The following is a 14,514-nucleotide window of genomic DNA, read 5'->3' on the forward strand; positions in this document are numbered from 1 at the left end:
CCAGAGGGATGTCTGACTGCCAGTTTAGGCCCAAAACCCCGGGGAGCAGGCCTAAGCCAGCAAGTGGACATCCCTGAGGGCTCCTGGACTGTGAGAGGGCGCAGGCCAGGCTGAGGGACCCCCCCTCCCCCCGGCCGTGCACGAATTTCCGTGCACCAGGCCTCTAGTATTATATATGGGGGGAAAGCTTTTTTTTTTAAAAAATATATTTCTTCATTGACCTCAGAGAGGATGGGAGAGGGGAGAGAGAGAAACATCAATGATGAGAGAGAATCACCAATCAGCTGCCTCCCACATGCTCCCCACTGGGGACCAAGCCCTCAACCCAGGCATGTGCCCTTGGCCGGAATCGAACCCAGGACCCCTCAGTCCGCAGGCTGATGCTCTATCCACCAAGCCAAGCCAGCCAGGGTGGGAAAGCTCTTTTTTAAAAAAAAATTATTTAAAATATTAGATGAAGAGAAAGGTGACTGATGTATGATAATTACTTACAACCTAGGTCATATGATGGGCTCAAATCATGAAGACCCATGCTTCATGATGAATATATTTTGCTGTGTATACATATGTAGATACATTTAAACATATATGCAAATGTATATAAAATAAGAGTATTTCTTTGCAATATCCCAAACCATTAATTCTTCCATCCTGTCATACTTAATGAAAATGTATCTACCATTCATTTTCTCCTCCCTCATATTTATTCTTCCTTCCCAGTCTCATCTTTTCTACTTCAAGCCCTTTGATTTAATCACACACACACACACACACACACACACAGATTTAGAGACCTTAAGATCCTTAATTTTACTAGATCAAAGTGCCTGCATTCTAGTTTCTCTATCATTCAGCAGTCATTACAGCCATCAAGAGAATCATGCTGTTCTCCCTCTGAAAACATTCTGAAAGATTTTAAATATCCTACAGAGTATAACAACCTCCACTTGGCAAATATTACAATCATAAGCTTACCTTATTAATTCTAGTTGTGCAAGTTCCTGATTTGCTTGAAATATAGGTTTTTTAGTGAAGAGTTCACCAAGGATACATCTAATGGAAAAAATACCCATCATTAGCAAATGATATGGATTTTACTTAACAAAGGTTTCAAGTAAATTAAACCAATCAATAACTCTATCTTACCCACAGCTCCACACATCAATAGCCGGTGTGTACCGCTCTTCTCCCAACAGCAGTTCAGGTGGACGGTACCATAAAGTGATGACCTTGTTAGTATATGGCCGACTAAAACAAAGCAAAACAAACAAACAAAAACACACCAACTCTTTAGATTTATTATCTGTTAGAATAAGAGAAATTCTCTTAGGAAATATTAGTTTGGCTGCCCAAAAATAAACTAAAATCCTAACTAAAATCACTTTCATATGCCTACTAAATACAGACAAATAATATATGATTATAAAATACATGAGAGCAATGTGATTAACTGAAAAATCCCTTAATATATAAAAATAAAAATTGGCTGGTTTTAATTATAATGTGGCCAAAGAAAGGTCTTTTTATCAACTCCACTGTTCAGTACTGCTTTTCCTTTCTATAATAATGTTTAAAGAGATTTACTGGCTTAAAGAGAGGTGATTTTGACTAAACCTGGCAAATTACCAATATGTAGCAAGATATAGTTTCAACTGGAACACCTAACAAAAGTTTTCAACTGGGCATATCTCTGGCAATCTTTCATTGGTTTCAATCCACTTTAGTATGTGAACAGAAAGTACAGAAATGTAGATTGTAGTAGCTGAAGTCTATGCTGCAAAAAATCACTAGCAACAGGTATAATACTTTATCAGATGATTCCTTTGTCACCTTCTAACAGAGAGGGCATATATATACTGCTATCTCTTTATTTACCATAGAAGAGATTATCTAGTAAGTTGTATTAGGGACAAGTTTTACCACCACAGTATAAATTCTCTGGCAAAATGTTTTCAATCCTTAGAGAATGATCATACCCTGCTGATTCACATGACTAAAGAGGGTCTTAAGAAGTTAGAGGTGGTTGTTGTATTGATCGTGTTTAGGTTATATACTTCAGGTTGATCACTATGTGTTTAGATCAACTCTAAACCTCTTTCTGGATATCATCTGAATCACAAGAATGCCAAGGCCATCTCATAGGAAATGCCCCATTAAGGCTGTATTTCACTTGAGGTTGGCTTAGCCCTGAATCAGTTTTGGGAATAGGGAAAGGAGTATCCTATATAATAAAAGCCTAATATGCTAAGTGTCCAGTCAACGGGTTGGCTGTTCAACCAATCAAAGCGTAATATGCTAATGATATGCTAAGGTTGTTCAACTGCTCACTATGACGTGCACTGACCACCCGGCCACCCGGGGGCAGACACTCTGACCAGTAGGTTAGCTTGCTTCTGGGATCTGGCCGGTCAGGACTGAGCGAGACAGGCCGGACATACCATGGAGCCCTCCCACAATCCCTCCCCAACCTCCTGCATCCCTCCCCAGCCCTGATCATGCACCAGTGGGGTCCCTTGGCCTGACCTGCACCCTCTCACAATCCAGGACCACTCGGGGGATGTTGGAGAGCCAGTTTCGGCCTGATCCCACAGGCCAGGCTGAGGGATCCCACTGATGCACAAATTCATGCACTGGGTCTCTAGTATAATTTATAAAGCAATTCCCTCTTACTAACCATAGGTCTGAAGTTCCAGATAGCGTAAGACCTCAGCAGCTTGCACCCAGCCAAATTTCTCCAAATAATTTAAACACTTGTGCTATATGCCATCAATCTGGGCATCACAGCATTATCACAGGCAGGACTATAGTAACAGTATGCCAAAGCAGAAAAAAAGATTGACCTTGGTATAAATTGTGAAAATAAGGAATATAGTATAAGAAGTATATGTTTAATAGTAAATTAGAATTTGACTTTTCTAACATTATTAAAATACCATTTTTAGTGATTTTTGTTTGTTTACCAGAACCACTTATTTTCACATAAGGTCTTTTAAAATACAGATACTAAATTAGTACCACACTACTCTAATTAAACTGGACTTAATCATTCTTTAAAAATATGTTTATCTCATTATAAATTTGAAATTCCTTCCCTATTTTTCTCAATCAAATCCTGTATCTCTTTCAAGGAACAGTGAAAGACCCATCTCCATAATGACTAATTTCTGTTTACATTAGATTTATTTTCACATTCTGAAATTTGTATCACACCAACCACTGTATTAAACACTCTATTTTAGGTTTTCTACCTTCCCAAAGAGTCAAACGACCCCAGAGAGTATCCTTTTTTTTAAAAAAAAAATAATACATGCTCAATGTAGTCATTTTTTAAAAAGATATTTTTATTATTTCAGAGAGGAAGGGAGAGGGAGAGAGAGCTAGAAACATCAATGATGAGAGAGAATCACTGACTGGCTGCCTCCTGCATGCCCCCTACTAGAAATCCAGCCCATAACTTGGGCATGTGCCCTTGGCTGAAATCGAACCTGGGACCTTTCAGTCCACATGTCGATGCTCTAGCCAAATGAACCAAACGAGCTAAGGCCCAGAAACCATTCTCTATTATGAACCCCACACACAAAGCCTGAACAATGCTGGCATAGGGCAGACACCTTAATGTTTATGGGCCTGCAACTTTAAGTTACATACGTGAATTAGCGACCTGTTTCAAAGAACAAAACTTGTGAAAATTATGAAGACTAGTTTTCTAAAACATTTCAAGCGTCTATAAGCCTATGAAACCCATGCTCTTATTACTAAAGTGCAACGATTTATCTATAGTAAAGAAAATGTTTAAATTAATATAAATCTATCTGTAAATAGCTAATCTTAAAATCTTTTTATGTTTAAAATGGTTTTCTTAATGTTTTTATTGATTTTTAGACAGAGAGGAAGAGAGAGGGAAAGGGAAACATCGCTGTGAGAGATAAACATTGATCCGCTGCTTCCTGCATGCCCCCTACACGGGATACAGCCCACAACCCAGGCATGTGCCCTGACCAGGAACTGAACAGGCCCAGGATGACGTCCAACCAACTGAGCACACAGGTAAAGGCTTAGATGTTTTTTTAAAAAACATGTTGAATTATGTGGAGAAATTACACACAAAAAGGTTACTAAATCTTAATGAGAAAGAAGTTTAAATAAGATTATTATTTTACATCTCAAGTTCTAGGCAACACTTAGAGCATTTTAGCAGTTTAAAATATGTTTTAAATGTTTTTCAAAAAATACTTTAAGCTTTTTAATAAACTAGTTAATAAACCATTTTTAAAATATTTTTTATTGATTTCAGAGAGGAAGGGAGAGGGAGAGTGAGAGATAGAAACATTAATGATGAGAGTGAATCATTGATTGGCTGCCTCCTGCACAGCCCCCACTGGGGATTGAGCCCGCAACCCTGGCAAGTGACCTGGTTCATAAGTCAATACTCAAGCATTGAGTCATGCCAGCTGGGCTAATAAACATTTAAAAGTTAACACCGACAACAGACAATAAAAAAGATTGCTTTATTAAAGTCAAGAAAAATTTCTTGATGATTCCAAATTTTTGCAAAACAGGTGCCACACATCACTTTCCACTTTAGTGTTTAATGCGAAAGAAGCAAACATCGAGTAAGTATGCAGACAAAAGGACTTTAATCATAAAAGCAAATTGCTAAGTGGCATTAACAAAAAACAAGGTCAACTGAATCACACAGTCAATAACTGTTTAGAGCAGCGGTTCTCAACCTGTGGGTCGCGACCCCTTTGGCAATCGAACAACCCTTTCACAGGGCTCCCCTAAGACCATCCTGCATATCAGATATTTACATTACGATTCATAACAGTAGCAACATTACAGTTATGAAGTAGCAACGAAAACAATTTTATGGTTGGGTCACAACATGAGGAACTGTATTTAAAGGGCCAGAAGGTTGAGAACCACTGGTTTAGACCATTATGAAGAAAATATTCCATGCTATGATCAGGATGCTGTGTTTACAAACGTAAAGACAAAAGTAAAAGGCACTGAAACTGTGTTTAGGAACGAGAACATTTAAATCCCAGAAAACTGAAGTACTGTTGTAATATGAAAATATATCATCCAAAGTCCAACAAATAAATAAAAATCTAGACTCCTCAAAAGTGAATATTCTAAACTTGGGTCAACTAGGTTTGGCTACCTACTGTCAACTTCTAAAGATGGTCCTGTCTAGATCACAAAAAGAAAACGCAAACTGATGTGACACCGCATACATGATGCTTTATTTTTTCTAATGAATTTTTAAAAATTACATTTCTGAGAGATGTCTACCCAATTTCTCCACATACACACAAAAAAAACTGATTCCTATTGAAAAACAGGAATGAAAAACATATGGTCAGGTTCTTAGGTGTTACAGAGCAAATATACTTTAAAAAAGGAAAACCTAAAAATAGATGAACACCAAATTTATCCTCATAGTTAAATTCCAAGCAATATATCCCATAACCTAGCAACACACCCAATACATAAAATCTCTCCACCATTAAAATAAAAAAAAAAAAATACGAATACCAATGAGCTCCATTCTTAGATGGACAAAAACTAAATTTTGTAAAGATCAAGACACAATGGTCTTGCCCTAGCTGGTGTAGCTATCGGCTGGAGTATCTGCGGTACACAAAAGGTGGTGGGTTCAGTTCCTGGTTGGAGCACATACCTGGGTTGTGGGTTGGATTCCTAGTCAGGGAGCGTGCAGCATGTGAGGGAGACAAACCAATAGATGTTTCTCTCTCACATTGATGTTTCTCTTTCTCCCCCCCCACCCCCAAATCAATTTAAAAATTTAGAAATATTTTTTTAAAAAGAAATAATGGTGACAATGTTATATACTCTGAATTTCAATTTCTACTAAATATTTTCCTCTGTGAATCTCAATAACATTTTAAAAAATAAAAGAAGAACTATTTCTTGGGAACAGTTGGGGAATTAACACCTAAAAATAAAAACACTTTCTTTTTATTTTAAACTATCTACCTTAATGTGGCAAACAAAAATATTAAAATGTAAAGTCATTGGATTTTTACTAATAAAACTTTCATGTGAAATCCCAGGTAATTTTAAATATTTAATGCTACCAAAATATTTCTCACTTCTTATTAGATACTTAAGAAACTTCAAGTGAGATTCATAAATTAAAATATCACACACTTGCTAACCTGGTAATAAGGTAACATTTTTTTTTTAAAATATATTTTACAGAGAGGAAGGGAGAGAGATAGAGAGTTAGAAACATCGATGAGAGAGAAACATCGATCAGCTGCCTCCTACACATCTCCCACTGGTGATGTGCCCGCAACCCAGGTACATGCCCTTGACCGGAATCAAACCCGGGACCCTAAAGTCTGCAGGCCAACGCTCTATCCATTGAACCGGTTTCGGCAAGGTAACATTTTTTAAGCAAAAATAAAACACAATATTTGAAGGATAAGATAACAGAGACAATGAAATTCAGCAGACAATATTTGCTACAAAAGAGCTCCAAAAAACTGCCATATATCTCCAAAGCAGGCTTGAGCTCTCCACCTGTAAAATACTTTTTAGGTAATCAAGGTTACATCCAGAGTCCAACAAGGGAAGCACTCCAATTTAATGAAAATAAGTAGCTTTTCTGCCAAATAATCCAAGTTTAATTCTTACTTAGCTCTGCCACTTACTGTGTGAAAACTTCAGTTTTCTAAACTTCAATTTTTAAAACGCGAGTAAGAATAATGATATTCACACCACCCATGTCATAGGACTGCTTTCCCTTAAAATAACTATTGTAAAAGGAAACCATCTATCTATAATAATAAAAGTGTAATATGATAATTAGGCCAGATGTCCTTCTGGACAAGCCAGGGCTGCGAGGGAAGCCTGGGTCCCAGGTGCCTGTTGGGCTGGAGGGAAGCCCAGGTTCCAGTGTCAGAGGAACTGACACCAGTAAGCTGGTGCCGGCAGCCTACTCTTGCACGAATTTCGTGCATTGGGCCTCTAGTATATACTTATACTAATAAAAGGGTAATATGCTAATTAGACCGGACATCTTCCGGATAAAGCCACGGTGGCAGGGGCCTAGGCAGAGGTGGTTAGGGGCAATCAGGCCAGCAGAGGGGAGCAGTTAGGGGGCAATCAGGCCGGCAGGCAGAGGTGGTAAGGGGCAATCAGGCAGGCAAGTGATTAGGAGCCAGTGGTCCTGGACTGAGAGAGGGATGTCTGACCGGCAGGCAGACATCCCCCGAGGGTTCCTGGATTGGAGAGGGTGCAGGCCGGGCTGAGGGACCCCTCACCCATGCACAAATTTTGTGCACCAGGCCTCTAGTTAGTATATAAAAGGCTAATATACTAAGTGTCAAACAGGTTGCTATGACATGCACTAACCACAAGGGGGCAGACACTCAATGCAGGAGTGCCAAGCTGCAATGACTTGGCAGCAGAGGTTCTCAGGTGACACACCCCAAAACCAGAGAGGAGAGAGCCCTATTCCTTGCGGGGCCACGCAATTCCACCTTTGGCCGTGGGTTGTTGTTGTTGTTGCTGGGGCACTGTCGGCCCCGAATCTGGTTTACTGCACACTTGCGTTTGCGTTCCACACCCTGTACGACAGCAACTTTGCAGAGTGCCCTCGCACACTCCAGGACCCCTGGGGGGATGTCAGAGAGCCAGTTTTGGCCTGATCCCCGCAGGCCAGGCCGAGGGATCCCACCTGCCGAGGGACTCCGCTCACTCTCCAGACACCAGGGAGGGGGAGCAGGAGGTTGGCTCCAGGACGTGTCTGGCCCGTCTCACCCAGTCCCACCCTGCAGGCCACCTTCTAGTTAATTTCCTTTCAATGTGCATGAATCCGTGCGCTGGGTCACTAGTATAAATAAAGTACCATGCGACCTGGTTGGTGTAATTCAGTTGGTTGGAGCGTGGCTCCATGCAGCTTGCCTGTTTGATTCCCAGGTCTCTCATACATTGATTTCTTTCTCTCTCTCTCTCCCTTCCCCTCTTTCTCAAATAAATAGAGCATATCCTCAGGTGAGGATTTTAAAAAATATAATAAAAAGAATAGTATCATGCACAAATGCTAGTTAAGTGTGTTCATTTCTTTTTTTTTTTAAATATATTTTATTGATTTTTTTACAGAGAGGAAGGGAGAGAGATAGAGAGTTAGAAACATCGATGAGAGAGAAACATCGATCAGCTGCCTCCTGCACATCTCCTACTGAGGATGTGCCCGCAACCCAGGTACATGCCCTTGACCGGAATCGAACCTGGGACCTTTCAGTCCGTAGGCCGACGCTCTATCTACTGAGCCAAACCGGTTTCGGCAAGTGTGTTCATTTCTTTATAAACAACAAATATTTACTTAAATTCTAAGCTAGGCACTGCATTAACAGCCAGCCAACCAACCATGGTTGTAGCTGTTTAGAGCCTTAAAGTCTGGTGGCAATATAGATATAAATTATAACAATATACTCTATGTACTACATAAAAGAATGAATAATATGCTCTGGACACATAGAGAAAGATGTGCTGATGTTGCCTGTAGGATTCAGGGAAGATTTCAGATAATGTCAAAACTGCACATTAAAGAGAAAAAAGAAAAAAAAAACCCACAAATTTGTCAGACTAATGAAACAGGGAAGTCCAATTCCATACAAAAGGAAACAACTTATGTAGAATCACAAATGTAGTCAAGAGCCCAACCTGTTTAGGAAAGTGCTAATAGTTCAACATTGTTATTACTAGGGAGTGGGGGGGGGGGGGGTGGTAGTTTATAAGAATACTAAAGGCCCGCCGCACGAAATTCGTGCAAGGGGCTCGGCCCTCGCAGCCCCAGACCTTGCAGTCCCAGCCCTCCCAGCCCTGGCTTCATCCAAAAGGATGTCCGGAAGGTTGTTTGGCTGTCTGGTCTAATTAGCATATTATGCTTTTATTATTATAGATAGGAGAAAAGAATGTTAGGGCAAAAGAACAGAGGCAGGAAAAATAATTAAATTTTCTTTGCAATGGTCTATATGAGATATTTATATGTGAAAATGACTGAATACCTTTAACTAAAGTGGAGAATAAGGTAAAAGAAATAGACTTTTTTGAGGGGATGTGAAGATAGGTTTTGTAACTATGTTTAAGGTACTTAGATAATCTAGGAGGAGATTATGTCCCGTAAACACCCAGATTTAGAGATCAAAAAAAGGATCAAGGCTTGAAATTCAGATATGTAAGTTTTCATCATTAATGGAACTGAGGTATGGTAACACTACCTGAAAGAATTAAACTGCCTTTCCCATTTTATATGCTCAAAATTGCCGGAAGCCGGTCCCCTGGACCTGCTGGGGTTGGACCCCAGCACAAAATGTAGCCTACTCCATTAGGGCCACAAAGAAAAGTACAATTTAATCTTGTTAAATTAAAATTAAATCAGTAATCTAAATGAGATTTCCATTTCTGAAGCTTGTTTAGTCACATTATTTGTTGTTATTCATGTTATGAGTGATCTTTTATATTACCATGGTTCCAACAGTGTCCACGGTCTCCCAGAAGATCCTCTGCATTATCTAGAATTCCCAAAGCTACCTGCAATAGTCTATACCAGAAGCATCCTCCAGATCAGGATAATCTTTTTATAAATAAAAATTAATGAAACAGTTACTATAAATGTATAACTACAATTCTAGCTTGAGTGAAAAGGCAAGAACACAAGTAATAAGATCAGCGTTAAGGTGACAATGTTATCATTAATATAATTTCACTCAGTCCTCGGATAAATATCAGAGGCAATACCTCTCTACCATTTAACCTATACATAGAGCTTTGGAGAAATTTAATTTTGCTTTTAATGGTAGTTTTATGAAAAAACACTAGATGGCGATATTGCCTTCCAAAATGTTTTCAAGACTTACTTTGATCAGTTAATTTTTAGAACCATAAAAGATGTTTTTCAATACCTTATAAATAAGGATTTTAGAGATTTTTAATCCTACCTCTTAAAGTTGAGAACAATGAGGTCTAGAGAGATTAAGTGACTTACCCAATATTCCACAACAGATTAAACAGCAATGCCAGGACTAGGGCCTACATGTTTTATGTTACTTGCATTAAAAAAGTAAATGTGCTAAATTATAGTTTCTTCTATAGAAAATGAAATTAATTTCAACTTAATAGGAAAGCACATACTTTTTTATATGGGACAATCACATAAAAAGAGATATTCCATCATTTAGTAAAGCACTGGAGCAATCTAGTAAAATAAAAACTCGAAAGAGGGCATATCAGTCACAGGAAAAGTTGGACTTAAAATAGTTACCAAAAATAATCAAATGAAGTAATTGGGGGTCTGGTCTCAAGATCTATATTTCCCAATGCCAAATGAGATAAAATATGAATAATTAATGTTCAAAACGAGAAAATGATTCTGCAAGTTTTTAAAGGAACTGTTTTCCTTCTCATTTTAATCTAGTAGTTCTTGCTTTTTCTTATATTGCAGTACACATGACAGCGGAGATCCATTTTGTTCACACCCTCTCAATGTTCAATTCTTCCATATTAGCTGTAACTCCATCCAGTTTTCCTCAAACTCAAAAAAGATATCCAAAAGTACAAGAGTGAAAAGATGTGGTTGATGCTATTAAAGTGGCAAGCTCAAATCTGCTCAATTTTTAAACAAATAAACCTTATAATAATTTCTTGAATCCTTTAGTTATTCTATCTATTGCTAATTACTTAGAAAATATTTCAAAGTAATATTTTCTTTGATTTGACATTTGGATGGATAAGTATTACGGTCAAGCTCTACCTTTCTGTTTATAATTTAAAAAATATGAATGAAAAATCATTTGCTGTATGTTTAGTTCAATATCCAGAAAACTTGGGACAACACAGCACAATCTGTTAAAGGCAGGTTTCAGTGTTAGAAATCAAGTTATGTTATTAAACTTTACTGGAACAATATATACTTCTTAAAGTCATACCATCAAAATAAGCCTACTTCTCTAATTTTAAAGAAATTGAAAATATTCAAATCTGAAAAACATAAATTTTAAAAGAATATATAAACTCCTGAAGGATATGATACTTACTTATGAAACAAAATGATACACCAAATTTTTATCTTACAAATTTGATTAAGCAGAAAAATTCAGTATATATTATATAAAAATGCCAAGATTTTAAATTTCCTGCTCCTCTAAGCTCAAAATTCCCAAATGAATTTAGCAGGGCAATGAGGACCATGGCTCAGTGAACATCCCACACCCATGGCACACCCAACATTACATTTTAAACGTTTTGATAAAATTTGGCTTTAAAATCAGATTTTCTGGAACATATCTATTCCAATGTGAACAAATATCTGCATAAAAAGAACCTGAGAGGGGAAATGGTGATTTAGCTGTTCTCCGTCTACACTGACACCTAACATATAAACAAGAAAAAGTGAGTTTATATTCAAGTATGATAGACACATACTGTATTATGAAAGAATGATCTAATTACAGTGAAATCTCAATTAATCAGCTAAGCAGATAGATGCCTTAATTAAGTAGAATTTCCCCCTAAAGAATAGGAACTGAAATTTAGTCATTCAAAAAACATTATTTCAAGTGAAGTGTTGGATTAAGTACACATTTGGACCAATTCATTTTTTTCCCTTCAATTTCTACCATGAGGCACTATTATATATGATGGAAAGAATAAAAAATTGGGAGTTGGAAACCTTGAATTATATATACACTCTTAACTCTGCCAACAACGTATTTTTTTATATTTAAAGTCACTCAACCCTTTCTGGATCTCAGTTTTCTCAAATACAAAATGAGGGTTATAGCTGTGTAGTGGGTAAAACAAAAGCAAAAAAGGCTCTGGCTAAAGTGGACAGAGGGGACTGTAGCCATGTTCCCAATAACCCATCCACACCACAGTTTCTGAGGGGTTTCACAAACTCAAATGGACCCAAAACACACCATTCAACAACCTCCTAAACAGTAAACAATGAAAATAACTTTCAGAATGATGTCACGGGCACTGCAAGATTTGAAAATAAACAGATTTTTTTTCACTCTAAAAATTCAAACAAAACCGGATTTTTTTCAACTAATCTTAAACTGGCAAAAACTCAGTGAAAGTAAATACCTGTTTTTAAGAATTCTAATTAACTAATATTTTATTACATTGTAGTTACACCAAAGAAATTACAGAGTTGCCATAAAGAATGTTAGAATTAAATATGTATTTAAAAATAAAGAAATTATACTGACAGGAAAGTAATGGGCTAAACTAGAGCTTTATCAAACTCAGTTATAATTCCATAGTTTGTTTATATAAAATCCACTACTTCACAAAAAATATTTTAAAATTCCATATTAGTTCTAATAAAACAAGTCATATTTCACTGCCACTAGGTATAAAAGTACCAAAGCGGGATATACATGCCAACTTTCACCAGAGAAACTCCACAAAAAGAAGTTACTAGGATACACTGAACTTCTTCACAAATTTGCTTAAAAAACAAAAAACAAAAAACAACTACTAGAACTAATAAATGAATTTGGCAATGTACCAGGATACAAAATCAACACCCAGAAATCTATGACTTTTTTATATACCAATAACAAAATCACTGAAAGAGAAACTAAAAAAAAAAAATCCCATTTACCGTTGCACCCCCCAAAAATTAAGATACCTAGGAATAAATTTAACTAAGGAGGTAAAAGATCTATACTCAGAAAACTACAAGACTTTGAAAAAAAGAGGTAGAGGAAAACATAAACAAATGGAATATACTGTGTTCATGGATTGGTAGAATAGACACCACTAAAATGTCCATACTACTCAAAGCAATCTATAGATTCAATGCACTCCCCATTAAAATACCAACGGCTTATTTCACAGACCTAGAACAAACTCTCCAAAAATTCATCTGGAATAAAAAAAGACCCCGAATAGCTGCAGCAATCCTGAGAAATAAGAGCAAAATTGGAGGGATCACAATACCAGATATCAAGCTATATTACAAAGCCACGGTTCTCAAAACTGCCTGGTATTGGCACAAGAACAGACATATAGACCAATGGAACCAGAGAACTCAGAAATCGACCTAACCCATTAGGCTCAATTAATATTTGACAGAGGAGGCAAGAGCATACAATGGAGTCAAGATAGTCTTTTCAATAAATGGTGTTGGGAAATTTGGTCAGATATATGCAAAAAAATGAAACTAGACCACCACCTTATACCATATACAAAAATAAACTCAAAATGGATAAAGGACTTAAATGTAAGAAGGGAAACCATAAAAATCTTAGAATCCATAGGCAGCAAAAACAGCAGACATATGTCGTAGCAATATCTTTACCGATACAGCTCCTAGGGCAATGGAAACTAAAGAGAAAATAAACAAATGGGACTACATCAAAATAAAAACCTTCTGCACAGCAATAGAAACCATGAACAAAACAAGAAAGCCCACTGCATGGGAGAACATATTTGCCAATGTTATCTCTAATAAGGATTTAATCTCCAAAATTTATAGGGAACTCATACTACTTAACAAAAGGAAGACAGGCAAACCAATCAAAAAATGGGCAAAGGACCTAAACAGACACTTTTTAAAACAGGACCATAAAGAAGGTCAAGAGATATATGAAAATATGCTCAAAGTAACTAATCATCCGAGAGATGCAAATCAAAACGATACCTGTCAGAATGGCTATCATCAACAAATCAACAAACAACAAGTGCTGGAGAGGATGCGGAGAAAAAGGAACACTCGTGCACTGCTGGTGGGAATGCAGACTGGTGCAGCCACTGTGGAGAACAGTATGGAGTTTCCTCAAAAAACTAAAAATGGAACTCCCATTTGACCCAGTTATCCCACTTCTAGGAATATATCCCAAGAAAACAGAAACACCAATCAGAAAGGATATATGCACCCTATGTTCATAGCAGCACAATTTACAATAGCTAAGATTTGGAAACAACCTAAGTGCCCATCAGCAGATGAGTGGATTAGAAAACTATGGTACATCTACACAATGGAATACTATGCTGCTATAAAAAAGAAGGAACTCTTACCATTTACAACAGCATGGGTGGACCTGGAGAGCATCATGCTAAGTGAAATACGCCAGTCGGAGAAAGATAAATATCATATGATCTCACTCATTTATGGATTATAATGAACAACATAAACTGATGAACAAAAACAGAGCCAGAGAGGGGAAAAATATTCTAGAATATAATAGAAGTAATCTTTTATTTGCAGACTTTTAATATTCCCTACAACTTTTGTGGTATCATACCATGTTAGTACAGTTTTAGAATTATTATTACACTTAAAATCCTTTGATTCTTGAGATATTAATGTCTATTGCATATAATATTATATGTAAGATCATTTTTCTTGAATAATTGGTGTTTATTGCATATACCATTATATTTAAAATTGTTTTTCTTGTGATACTAATGTTTATTGCATGTAACATTATATTTAAGATTATTTTTCTTGAAATATTAAGGTTTATTGCA

The 14,514-nt window shown here is 37.0% G+C and overlaps 1 protein-coding gene across 4 annotated transcripts in view; it reads right to left on the minus strand.

Moving 5' to 3' along the window:
* Positions 1–14,514, minus strand: part of CDK13 (cyclin dependent kinase 13) — a 111,526-nt gene that overhangs the window by 28,822 nt on the left and 68,190 nt on the right. For all 4 annotated transcript variants that reach the window (XM_036327443.1, XM_036327445.1, XM_036327444.1 and 1 more), the window contains exons 8-9: positions 1,147–1,248; positions 976–1,053 (exon numbers count right to left, since the gene is read on the minus strand). In XM_036327443.1, the coding sequence (XP_036183336.1) occupies positions 976–1,053; positions 1,147–1,248 (180 nt within the window). The remainder of the gene's footprint in view (positions 1–975; positions 1,054–1,146; positions 1,249–14,514) is intronic.

The sequence above is a fragment of the Myotis myotis genome, unplaced genomic scaffold (genome assembly GCF_014108235.1).
Source record: "Myotis myotis isolate mMyoMyo1 unplaced genomic scaffold, mMyoMyo1.p scaffold_m19_p_11, whole genome shotgun sequence".
NCBI lineage: Eukaryota > Metazoa > Chordata > Mammalia > Chiroptera > Vespertilionidae > Myotis > Myotis myotis.